This window comes from Epinephelus lanceolatus, chromosome 16 (assembly GCF_041903045.1).
Source record: "Epinephelus lanceolatus isolate andai-2023 chromosome 16, ASM4190304v1, whole genome shotgun sequence".
NCBI lineage: Eukaryota > Metazoa > Chordata > Actinopteri > Perciformes > Serranidae > Epinephelus > Epinephelus lanceolatus.
Window position 1 is genome coordinate 10403852 of NC_135749.1, and position 13117 is coordinate 10416968.

Here is a 13117-nt window from a genome sequence, read left to right on the forward strand (position 1 = left end):
AGACAGAGTAACAAAAAATGTTACACTTTTTGGTAAATGAAAGATTTTCAGTGTAAATGAAAGTCATATCAAAAGAGGCCTTGTAGCATAGCATGGAGGAAGACTTTCAGAAAAAGCACCTTCCCTCTCTCCTGTTTCACACGGTGTTCAAAATCATTCTGCTAAACTCACAGATCTGAGAGGCTGAAGCGATATCTGTTCGCCCTGAGCTCAGCAAGCAATTGACGCGATCAAAGGGACAATTTTCTTTCTAACATTACACACATCAGACAAGTCAAACCGCTGTCTGAACCTCTGTTGATGGAAATGTACCAGACGGAGGCTGACATCTCCTCTATTCAATTCTGCCACATCCGGGGGAGATTGCCTCTCACACAGTCAGAGGTAATGGGGAAGAAAGGCAGACTAAATCCAAGCTGACTGTGTTGAGCAGGCTGCGCTAATCTAATTTACCAATAAGTCTGATTCAACAGGGTTTCATGAAAGGAAGCCCACACCTCTTTAGCTGAGTGCCTTTCAGAAGATGCAAGGCAAGGAAGAAATAAAGAAAGATGAAGACTAGGTCACTTTGAGGAGTTTTTTATGGTTGCCACTGAAAGTACTTACCTCAGTGTACTTACCAGCCATTTAAAAGGATCCAGATGATAAAGAGTACCCCAAGGAATAAAGGAAGGGTAAAAGATGGAGTGAAGATATGATGATTATGTGAGGGTTGGCTAAAAGATAAGTGATACTCGAGGATATTTCCTCTTGATATAAGTATGTGTTGAAACCACAGTCTATACTGATGCAAATTGAAAAGAAATGGTGTTTTTACTGCAGCCAATGTTCTTTTTTGTTGTGTGTGTAGCTCTGTACACTGGGTTACAACTGGCAACTGCATGTGTGATTAGTAGAGGCTCTGGATATATAGCTGTGGCTGTAACTGTGATAAGTACTCGGGCACAGCTATATAATAGCTTTGGCATCGCTGTTTCTGTAATTACGACTACAGAAGTTATGATCACCAAGGCTTTAATATAGCTCTTTTTATGTACGTGACATTATCTGTGCATTGGCTGGCATTCTTATGAAGCTATTCCTGACATCTGTCATATCTAAAAGAAGCATCAGGTTCATGACACAAGTGCCTGCTCCCTACACTTTCTCAGCTAATGTACAAGTCTTGTAAACAGTATTTAGCCAGTTGCCATAGTCACAGCTGCAGCTGAAGCCATACCATTAAATGGACCTATACAGCCCCAGAAAAAAGCAATACCTGCTGTCAAAGCCATAATCACTACTCCAGCTTCAAAGATAGCTGTGACCATCATCACAGTGTTTCAGCTGCCAACCAACAAGCTGGCAGCTGGCTACTGTCAGAGCTTCAACATGGTCTGATCAGAGGATATTAAAAATGCATTAAGAGGACAAGTATATGTTACTAAGTAGGGCTGGGCAATATATCAATATTATGTTGATATTATGATATGAGATGAGATACTGGATTGGAAGTGTTGTCTTTTCCTGGTTTTAAGGAAAAGTGATGTAATTTTCTGAACTTATCAGACTGTTATTAATATATAATATTGCCTTTACCCAGTTGGTCATTATATCCACATTACTGATGTTTATTTATCAAAAAACGTCAATGTGTACATATTCTGTGAAAGCACCAATAGTCAACCCTACAAGAGCTGCCCCCTTATAGAACGACCAAACGTTAGACAACCAGAAAGGTCCTTGATCAGCAAGATTTCACTGGTCGCTTAGTTACAGAAAAAATAAAAATAAATAAATAAAAAAGAAAAACAAATGTGAAACTTTAGTTGGAGCTGCAAATTGTCAAAATAAATCAAATCTATATGACTGGATCATGTGGGAATTTAATTTGAAAGGACAAACACAGGAAGAGGCCACATTCAGCAGCAGTCAGACAGGAGTCAAGTAACAAACCAATCACTACCAATCGCTACCTACCGCGGCACTCTTGAAAGCTGGCACAGAAAAGGCACAAAAATAGCACCCAGTGCCCGACCTCACATTTTCCAGGTTAAAGATGTGTACAGCCTTTAATTTCCAGGGCTGGTACCTGCGGTTATTCCACAGGCTAGTTAATAACATGTCGGGCAGGAAATCCAAAGTGTGGGATCATTTTGAGAAGGTGAAGGACGAACCCAAGGTGATATGTAAACTCATCTTCATTGGTCGACTACAAACATGACGTATCATCTGAAACATGGAAGTAGCTACATGCCCATTAGCCCACAGCGTCATTAACAGGCGGCTCGCTCAGTGTGTGATGTACACTTGTAGATAAGATATAGGCCTATATTAATGATCTTAGTATTATTATTATTATTATTTTTTTATTCTTATTTTTTCAAATCCTACCCCAACCTTTGTAATATGTGGTTTTAAAAAAACTAACATTTAGGTTGCAATATTCAAATTTCACCAATATATATATTTTTTCATGTAAATTTTTTTACTTCTCATTAAAAAATGGCGCCACATTTTCAGCATAAATGTGGGGAATAATTCTCCTGATGGCAGCACTATAATCACTAATAACTACATTTGGGGGGAAAAAAATTAATTAAGCATTTGGCTTTGATAAAGGTGTTGATGATAAACCTACAGTATCTGTAAAAGAATGACAAAGAAGTAACTGTAGTACCCTGTTTGTGCAGGATATGAGAGTCCACTTGTACTAAAATCTCTAAAATACCCACAGTTTGGAGCCCAGCTTCACTTGCTTACAGTTTTAACATTCAGCAACATCTTCTTTACTATTTAACTGATAAGAACACCAGCAAAAACTCCAGCAGCATGTTAAACAGCATGTTCAACACGTCTACCATGCTTCAGTGCAGACCTACTGATCTGAACATCAGAAAATTGAAAACTATCATAGAGGTCTCAGCAGTGTGTATGTCCTACTGCTTCATAATAAATGATCTTTCAAGGGCAGCTTTTCTTTAATTTTTCAGGAGAAAAAGAATGAGGATAATTAGTTGTCGAGAACAAGTCAGTTTGGGATGTGGAAGATGGTAATCACTGCCGCTGCAACAACACGGAGCACTGCAGCCAGTGAATGGGGACCTTGATTATGAGTATAATATGGAATCTGATGAACAACTCCATCCCTCTTTCTCTTTCTCTCTATTTCTTGTTCTCCCCAGAGCCCTCATTAGCAGCTACTGTGTTATGGTTCAGGAATTTACCCATAATTGCCATATTCCCCCCAACACACAAGTACGCGTGTACACACAAATACACACATACACAGACAATTTTTTAAAAAGGTAAAAAGGAACTGAAAGACTCCGATGACATTACAATATAGGTTATAAAAGATTGAAAACAAAGCCGTAGACAGCACTTATCTGTAGCTGCAGTGCATCATACCCACTTATATCATCGTTACCGATTACTCTATAGGCACGTCATTTTTTTGATTGTTAGCAAATGTCTTAGCTTTTTGTCACTGGATTGGACACTCCCCCAGCAGGCTCCGTCATCTACATCCTACATCATATCTCTAAAGAATGTTTTTCCTCTTAATCTTAAGGTGTTCTGGTTGCAGCAGTTCATGTTCATATGTTTGTATGCTTTTCCTCAGAATATAATATGTGATGGAAGTCGGGCTTTAGCATCTCTTTAATTTAGGCGAATCTTAATTTGATTAACAAAAATAAACAGCAATCAAAGACAAAATATATTCCTCACAATCCCAGTTGTTTTCAGTCCCAATCCTCCACCCACCAATCCCTGTAGACAAGAAATGTGTGTTAAGTTATTTTATAATGGCTTTATTCCTTTCACTGCTGTAAGCATAAACTCTGGAAGTCTGAGCGTCATGCAGGCTAGAAGTAGGAAAGTCCAGCAGATTTCACTTTTAATTGGACCCAGTGGCACTTGATGTACGATGCAGTGTAAAGGCTGGTAGGTACTGGTACTATATTTGCTTATATTAGATCTTTTGTCTGAAACTTGCAGTGATTTCTTATTATGTAAATGACACAATCATTATGAACACTAATCAGTAATGCTGTTTGTATTATGCCACTGATTAGATATCCTGGGTCTCCATTATATATCATATTTTTCCCCCAAAAGACTGAATAACTTTTGTTGCAATGCTTTAAATGATGCTTTAAAGTTCTTCAATAACCTTAATTGCCCTCTCTTGTCTCAGTGTTTCTTATTCATTAAGCTTTAAGCCCCAGTTGCACATTATCGCTGTTTTTTCTTTTGTTCTGCTTTCATTTTTTGAAATGACATTGAGAGTCGTGCATGGGTTGGAATCCACTGACAGGTGAGATAGACAGATGAATATAAAACCGATGGATGGTATATTAGCCTCTGTGTAAACTGTGACTAAAAGCTTGAGGTAAAATTTAGATCCTGTGGCTAGAACAGTTGCAATTGACACATATGATCCTTCTGAACATCTTTTCAGTGTTGTTTCCATTATGCCACCGGTTAGCAACCTGATCACCAGAAAAAATGTTGACACTGTACATTTCTGCAAACCAAGGATATGTTACATTTGCACATTACTATGTCGCAAATACATTGAGAGTTTAAGTTTTAACAATGCTGTGATTAACGTGTGGTTAGTTTTAGGCACAAAAACACTTGGTTATGGTTAGGAAAGGATGAAGTTTTGACTTTAAATACCTGCTTTTGAGGGCACAATCCCCTCTGGAAAAGTAGCGATATGTCCCAAATGTATGGGTCCCAAAAAACACCCATGTTTGGGTGCTAAAAAGCAGCTGGAAAGACAGAAATTATTTGCTAAAAATCAAGCGCTTTGGTTGTTTGTTGGTCTTGAAAAGTGGTCTGCAGTTTGGCAGCTGTCTGGCCTAGATGTCACACCCTCCACCTCCTAAGGACACAATCAACTCACATACTACATCACTTTAAAGGAGTTGATATGATACGTATGACCCATGCATATGTAACATATTTGTGGTTAAATATACTCTGTTTCCATTATTGCACTCCATCTATCCATCCATCCATTTCATGTTTATCTGGGGCCAGGTCACAGGGGCAGCAGGCTGAGCAAAGTACTTCAGACATCCCTCTCCCGAGCAACGCTTTCCAGCTCCTCCTAGAGGATCCCTAAGCGTTCCCAGGCCAGATGAGATATATAATCCCTCCAGCGTGTTCTTGGTTTGCCTCTGGGCCTATTACCAGTGGGACGTGCCCAGAAAACCTCCAACATGCGTGCCCAGGAGGCATCCTGATCAGATGCCTGAACCACCTCAACTGGCTCCTTTGAACACAGTCGATAACTCTACTATGAAGAGTATCTAGCTTCATTTGGAAACATGTCGCACCCTTACTGTGGCATCCATTCCATCTTTTTAATGAAAAAGCACATTGTATATAAAGTTTTTAAGTTTAGTCTCAGAGTGAGTGTAAGTTTAGGAGTGATAGATCTGTCATCTCACACAAACTTTAAAATGACGAAGTTATTCCACAACAGTAGATATATGCTCTTTGGGGACACAGTTGGTAACCCTTGCACTTTACATCTAATGTAAGACATTTTTTTGTTATTACTGCTACCTTTGCTGACATGTGACGTCTAAAGTCAGATGTAGTATCTTGAACTACTTCCAGTAACTTTACTTAAAACAGACTCTGGAAGCTGGAAGCTAGTGAGACTTTCAAAGTAGACTGTCAGCAACATTGTGAGTAGGTGTACATGGCTTGGAAAGAAAAGTGAGGGAATCTGCTTTTGTACCACATAGGCAAAGGCAACATGCGCAAAGAATGCTGATCTGTGTAATGCTAAACAGTGTTACTGATGCTATTGTCTAGGAAGGTAATAATGTATTGGTCTGCCTGCTGTTTCCCTGGGATGGTGAGGTATGAACAAGAGAGCAGGTGCTTAGTTCTTAGGTCAGAGTGTGTGTGTGTGTGTGTGTGTGTGTGTGTGTGTGTGAGAGAGAGAGAGAGAGAGAGAGAGAGAGGGAGAGAGAGAGAGAGAGAGAGAGAGACAGAGAGTGAGCTCCCTCAGGCAGTGCCAGCACCGTTCTCCTGGTGCCTCACATTCTCTTCCAGCACAGTTTTGGCCAGTCGCCTGTGCTGGAACCCAGGGGGGAGTAACAAACACACACATACACACACACACGTGCACACAGAAACACAATTAAATTGCTTAGAATAGCACAAACAATAGAGGGATATCTCCCTACAACGTATACAGCAATTACAATGTTGGGCAGTAAGCCAAGGCTATAGAGCCCATAGAGTGGTGGTTCAAAGACAGGCCAAGCGACTCTGCAACAATCAGATCTAAGTTAACTGACCCATGATACGTTGATCACAACCTCCAAACAAAGCAGAAACAACTCCAGTTATCTGGCAATTAGCTCATGGGTTCAACACAGCCACCTCATCATTGCTGATGCATTTACTGTTCCAAACACCAGAACCTAAAACTTAAAAGATTTCTCTACAGTTTTCTTGACCTTACATCTGTATTTACGGATGGCTGCATAAATATACAGCAGAGTCCTGAAAAAATAGTTTCTATTGTCATGTCTGTTCTGCTTAGTTTCAGTAATCCAGATTACAATTCAAACTGCCATTGTCAGGTTTTCTTTTTATGTGACTTTAAAGGAAATTTGACAAACTGAACTTCACTTAAAACATAACAGTGAAAACTAAATTATAGGGCTGCAACTAACCCTGATTCTTGTCATCAGTAAATTTGATTAATAGGGTACTGAAGCTAAAGCTGGGTTTCTACTTTAACTGCCGCCATACCTGTGACATAGGCTCTGTGTAGATGTGTAGTCTATGCCGTAGCCTGACGTGCACCTCCCCAGAAATGTTATTATTCGTATGGTACAATATCACTAGTCATGTTGACTGTTCACTGCAGGACAAAACTACCCACGGGGTACATTTCCACAGGGAAATGTCCCAATACTCCTGACAGGCTTTCCACTACTGGTCCAGTCTGAATCAACAAAGAACTTCCTTGGTGCCTCAAAATCCACTTAAGGATAAAACCTTATTTATTCCAAGAAATTTAGAACACTACATTCACAGGGCGAGGCTAAACTGGGTTTTAAACCTCTGTCCTGAATGGTTGCCATATATACAGTGTAGCCTGACATGCACCTCCCCAGAAATGTAACTACACATTGCGGCGCAGCAGACCTCCTGTTTATTTTTGTAAACTAAAAAACCATTGCCCTTTAACTAAATATATTAAGTTTTCATTTATTTTTATTTTATACATCAGAAATAAATTATGAGAACAAAAAATCCCCCATAAAATAGCATTTTAAGTCTTGGGTGATTTATCCTGGCTTCATATGAGCAAAGTCTGGGCTAATTTATGTAACGAGAAATGTCATGGGGTCATGTTAATAAGGTTAGCCTGAGCTGTTTTGTGGGTGAACCTTTTGAGTTATAATAGAGCCAAATTTTGTAACAGTACATTTGTGAAATGTTGCTGTTGTTCCTGGCGTCTTTTGAATAGAGAAAAAGTCTGTTGGTGCTAGGCTAATTTATGCGATGTCAAATGTCATAGGCTTATACTAATATGTTGGAATGGTATATTTGTCTTAAACTTGTTTACCAGTGGACAACGGTTTTTAGTTTAAGCTTTTAGACCTATAACAAAGCTGAGTTCTTATGTGTGTGTCAGGTGTGTTAGTGTAGTCAGATACAATTCACTGCACTTTACAGGAACTCAACACAGTGGCACAGAAACCCCACCGCTGACTAGTGTTTTGGAGGTTTAACTGCAGACTAATGCAGACACAGCAGCACTATTATAAATACTCTGTAGGCTACAGTGTAGGTGCTGCATGGAGCATATGTACTATAATAAATTAGCCTTAAATGTGCTAGGGTAGCTTGTGTGGGATCGTAAAAATTCTAGAAATCTGTTGAGCTTTTGCTTAATCTGACAAATCAAGCCACCTATCAATTTTCTGTCATTTATCTGAGGCGGGGTCAAGGTCAAAGCGGGCTATGCAAGATAGTCCATACATCCCTCCCCCCAGTATTGTTTTCCCGCTGCTCCTGGGGCATCCCCAGGTGTTTCCAAGCCTATGTAATCCTTCCAGTGTGTCCTAGGTCTCCTCCCAGTTAGATGTGCCCAGAAAACCAGCAAATAAATAGCTGGGTAGTTATCAATCATTGTTGAATAGACCAAGAAAAGAAAGCATCGTAGAGAAACTAAGGATTCATCTGCAGAAAAGAAAATTTAGTGTGCAGGTGCCAAGCAATCAGAGTTTAGCACCAAACGTGGAGATCAATTAAAAAGTGATTTAGTTACTCCCAGACCTAAAGAACTGCATTGTGGTAAAATGTTTCATTTGTCCACTCACCATCACTGTTGACACACTGCACTTGTGGGATCTGGGTTCCTGGTCCGCATTCCTTCTCATTATCAGGGACGCACTCCTCCAGTTTAACCACAAGCCAGTCGTAGCAGCTGGGGTCTTCACACGGTATTGCCTCCACCAGGTGGGGGCAGTTGCCTGTCCCGCCTGTCGGCTCATTGACGATCTTCCTCTTCCTCAGTTTGAAGCCTGTCGGGAACAACAGGACCCTAATGAAGTAAATGAACACAAACCAGCCCCACGCTAATTAACCACATTCCCCCCTCTGTGATCTGCTGAGGAAAAAACCTTCCTGCAATTTGACAGAATCTAATGTGCAACCGAAAGAACATTAACTTCACTCCTTGGTCACAGTGTGCCTTTGATGATAACCGTAGTATTGTATTTAACGTGACAGTCCATTAAGCCAGAAGTTGACAGAGATTTCAAGAAGAACTTCACATAATGAATGTTTTTATTCTCCTCTCATTACAGTAGCTTTTATCCAAGTGACTAATGCATGCAGGAATCCATTAATTCAGCTGGGGTTTGTTCTCATGTGTGTGTCGTTTCCTCTGCTCAAGGGCATGAAATTCTATGACCTGGGTCCTGGGAAGGGGGGGATGTTAACTCCAGCCCAACCAAGGTCAACCCACCCCCTAATCCACACTCCTGCTCCAGCCCGATAAGGCAGCAGAGTCCTGGAGTGCCTGCAGGACTCAGGTGGAGACAGCAGGATCTTCCCTTTTTCAATTTCATTTTTGTCTCTCTTTTCCCCTCAAAAACCTTTATTTAATCAGACAGGCTGGCAGAACATGTACCGCCATGTGTCTAGGCCTTTTGATGGAGGTTTTATCTGGGGGGTGTAATAAGGCTTGGGGTGCAGGGAATTCAATTCTATCAGGCATCACTCACTTGCTATCTGCAGGGTGTATTATGAATGGCATGGCAAGGTAGCAACACAGCACAGGAAGCTGCTATCAGAGCGAGAGGCTTCATTTGGACTGAAGACACAGATACATGGAAACTATCATATGTGATGACCTATCGTGTGCTGTGCGATGATTCTCAAGAGAAGAAGAGAAGAAGATAATTGTTTTTTAGATCATGATCATCACTTGAAAGAGAATTTTCAAACTGTGCGGTCCAGCATTTTTATCTGTATGAGGTGGAGGAATTCTTCATTAACAGTTTCACTGGCTAATTGTGTGTACAGTACATAAGAAAGGTTACAATATTGTAACCCTAGTTCTGTTAGCACAGGCAGACCCCTCCACTGAACTCAATGAGTAATACTGTCCTCCGATTATGAGCACATGTTTGCCCACTGACATTTGCATAGATGTAGCCAGCCAATCAGGATGTGCCTACCCAAATCCATGAAGACCCACAGTATATTAGGAGGCATATGACAGACTGGAATTCCACCTTTTGGTTTATTGTATTCTTTCACTGATATGCATCTGTGCTAGAACAGCTACCCCAATCCTCCCCCAGAAAGATTCCTGCAGCAGCAGCAGCCAGTTTTCTTGCTTCTTCTTTCCATTCTTCTTTTTGATTTCATGGCAGTGGTTCTTCAAAACAGAAATCCTCTGTTACTTCTCTTAGGAAACATATGCTTGATTGTGATTTTAGTATGATTGATATGTATGAAAAAGTGAGAGGGCACTGTCTTTTGATGTTCAAAAAGACCAACAGAGTGGAGGTCCGTCTCTTCATTAATAATCTAGCATTAGCTCATAACACTACATTATTTTGAAAGCTAAACGTTAGCTTGGCCAGATACAGTGTATAGCTACCAAGCATATCATTGAAGAGTCAAAACTTGGTATCTGTTTTTATTTTTTGTTTTTAAATAAGTATTGCATCAAGCCAAATATGTCAGCCATGTGATATTGTATACAAAGTGGAAATCTATTCTTCTAGAATCTGTGTGTGTTTTAATACCATGTGGAGGATATCTGATACCAGTTCAAATGGTTAGTAATTAATGCATTGTACTGTAAATCTTAATTGCTATATTGCTGGGAGAATCTTAATCAGGCCTAACTGTTAGTCAAATACTAGGAGGGTGTGTATTCCTCTACAAACAGTGGATCATACAGTACAAACCAACATCCAGTGAACTAACGTGCTGTAATCACAGCCACTTGATACCAATGTTCCACGTCAGGAGGATAAAAAGATTTGAAGCCAGGACGAGTCCATATCTTTCTGATAATGAGAGCCAGGGTACACACACTGGATATATGTGTGTATGTGTGCGTGTGTGTGTGTGTGTGTGTTCATGTTCACTTTCCATTATGTACAGTAGACGACAGCAAGAGCAGAAGTAGACTAGTGAGAAAACGAGCCATTGGGAGCGGATCCATCATTAAGATGCATGGAGGAGAATTTCCAGCCGTCCCTTTCATTTGAGGCGCTTCATTAAGGCAGAGTCAACATGCATTAGTCATGGCGGACGCCGCTGTTCCAGGGATAATTAAGGACTGAAGCAGCAACCGTGTCAACCCGCTCATGGACATGCTACAACAGCAGCGAGGAGATGATGGCTATTCGGATCCCACTCCAATCTTGTGCCCTCCTCTAGTGCTGCCACAAGGCTAAGATTTTGACTTTGATATCATTGCTAAGTTAAATATTCAATGATTAATACTAACATGATACCACAGAAGAGCCAGATAACACATCAGGCAATATCACAGAATGGCTGTGTAAAATGTGAGATATATTTGACCTACATGTACAAATATGTGCAATATGGTATAGGGCTGGGCAATATACACAATACACAGTATGCTGTTTACCGTACGTTCAGTAACTGACAGAAAACTGCCCAAAAAAATCAGGAAGATTGGTGCATTAGCTAAACACACCACAACCTACTGTTTTGGTGCCAAGAGTCAGATGGACAGAAGAGGAGTATTCCATCTAAAGAAACTTAAGTGTCTACACAGAAAGTGGAAGCCCAGCAGAACAACAGAACACAGCTGAGGTGATACTTTGGCTACTTGAAGACACTGACGAACTTAGTGGGTGATCTGCATTTTATAATCTGGAAATCAGTGGCCAAAAACATAGGAAATACCCTAAACCTGCTTATCACCTAAAGCATGCAGAGTCCAAATATCATGCAGCCCTACTTTTCACTGGAGTCTTAATGTGATTTAGTTAGTTGTCATTGCCTTGTATATTAAGTAGTTTCACAATTTTTTCCATGGAAGCAGTTTGTCAACCAGTTACTAACTCAGTATTTATGCTAAGACAATTGTGTTAGCAGTCTTTGTCCTAAGCTGTTGCCATCATGTCGAATTTTGGAGCCAGAAGTGATCATATTTGGACAAGAGGGTGGAGCTAACCCTGATGCTACCTGCTAGCTTGATTAGCATAACAACAACAATCAAATGGTAAAACTAGGCTGTGTTGATCAAACATGAATCAAGATTCTGTTACTGTATTGCCTATTTCTCACCTAAAATGTCCTCAGAAGCATATTTTAGTGCCCTGTTTGGCTGTAATACGAGAAGGGGGCACCACTGTTTCTTTTATTGTAAAAATGGAGGCTGAAAATACTGAGATCAAACAGTAAAATTAAGCACTGGTGATAAAATATGAACAGAGATTCTGTGTGTTGCTTTTTTCTTGCCTCAAATGTTTTCAGAAAAATATTTTAGCTTACCGTTTAACTGTATATTCAAGATCATTTGTTACCAGCCAGCTGCCATATTGTTTCCTATAGAGAAATCCCCAAGCTTGCATTACATCACCCACCAGCGGGAGTGTTTACTGATCTGGTCCGGTGCAGTGCATGTAGGTTTTCTACCTCTTGAGCAACAGCGAATGCCACAGTCCTTTTTGGCTGTTTTCTCTGGTCATATAGCACAAATTTCAAAAGGATTTTGTGCTGTCTATGTGTCTTTTACTGCATAGACAGTACAGTTTAATGAAACAACCATCTTTCCAGTGGTGAAATATTTCTTCATACACAACATTTAGCCTTGATAAAATGAAATGTCTAAGTTATATTACTGTGAAATTCACCCCCCGTGTAGTTGTGAATGATAGAGACCAAAGCCGTTTTTGTACCAGGCTGTAAACATGTTTACTTCTATTGTAAAGTTGGGCATTTTCACAGTCATATGAGGGTTAAGGGGATTCTTGGAGCCAGCTTCATGTGGCCTTTGGTGGAGCTGCAGGTTTTGGCACTTTTGCACCAGCTTTAGTTTTTTAGCCTCGAAGGTTGCTGCTTAAGCAATAGTTAATTTTATTTTTTTTGCTGATTTGTTACTTTTTGGATCCGTTTTTGTGTTTGAGGTGGGATGGGGATGCTGAGGTTATGTTTCTGCAGAGGGCAATTTTGGAATTCATCTAATTTGAACTCATACTTGCATGTGCCCAGTTTTAGGAGAGCAAGGTCTGAGATCCCTAAACAACAGTCACATCTTACCTTTTTTGGCTGCCTGGTCCTGACAGTTTTCATAGGTGCAGGGTCCCCAGGCACTCCAAGAAGACACCTCACACTCAACAGGACAGCTGATATGGCATAGTTGGGTGGTGTTCGGGGTGATACCCAGACACAGATCGCTGTTCATCGGTCGCAGTGCTATGGAGAAAAAGACAAGAGTTGTGGGACACTGTAGGAATGATGTTATTTGGATAAACGGGTTTTCATCACAGCAAAATGTATGAGGTTACAGTGAAATAAGAGAGAACAGAAAATAAGGACATTAAACACGAAAAGCCACAATTTGAAGATGTCCAAAACATGTTTCACA

At 40.4% G+C, this 13117-nt stretch overlaps 1 protein-coding gene across 1 annotated transcript in view; it reads right to left on the reverse strand.

The window, feature by feature from the left end:
- Positions 1-13117, reverse strand: part of thsd7aa (thrombospondin, type I, domain containing 7Aa) — a 167940-nt gene that overhangs the window by 56211 nt on the left and 98612 nt on the right. Inside the window, exons 5-6 of the mRNA XM_033636731.2 lie at positions 12790-12945; positions 8349-8552 (exon numbers count right to left, since the gene is read on the reverse strand). Coding sequence (XP_033492622.1) covers positions 8349-8552; positions 12790-12945 — 360 coding nt within the window. The remainder of the gene's footprint in view (positions 1-8348; positions 8553-12789; positions 12946-13117) is intronic.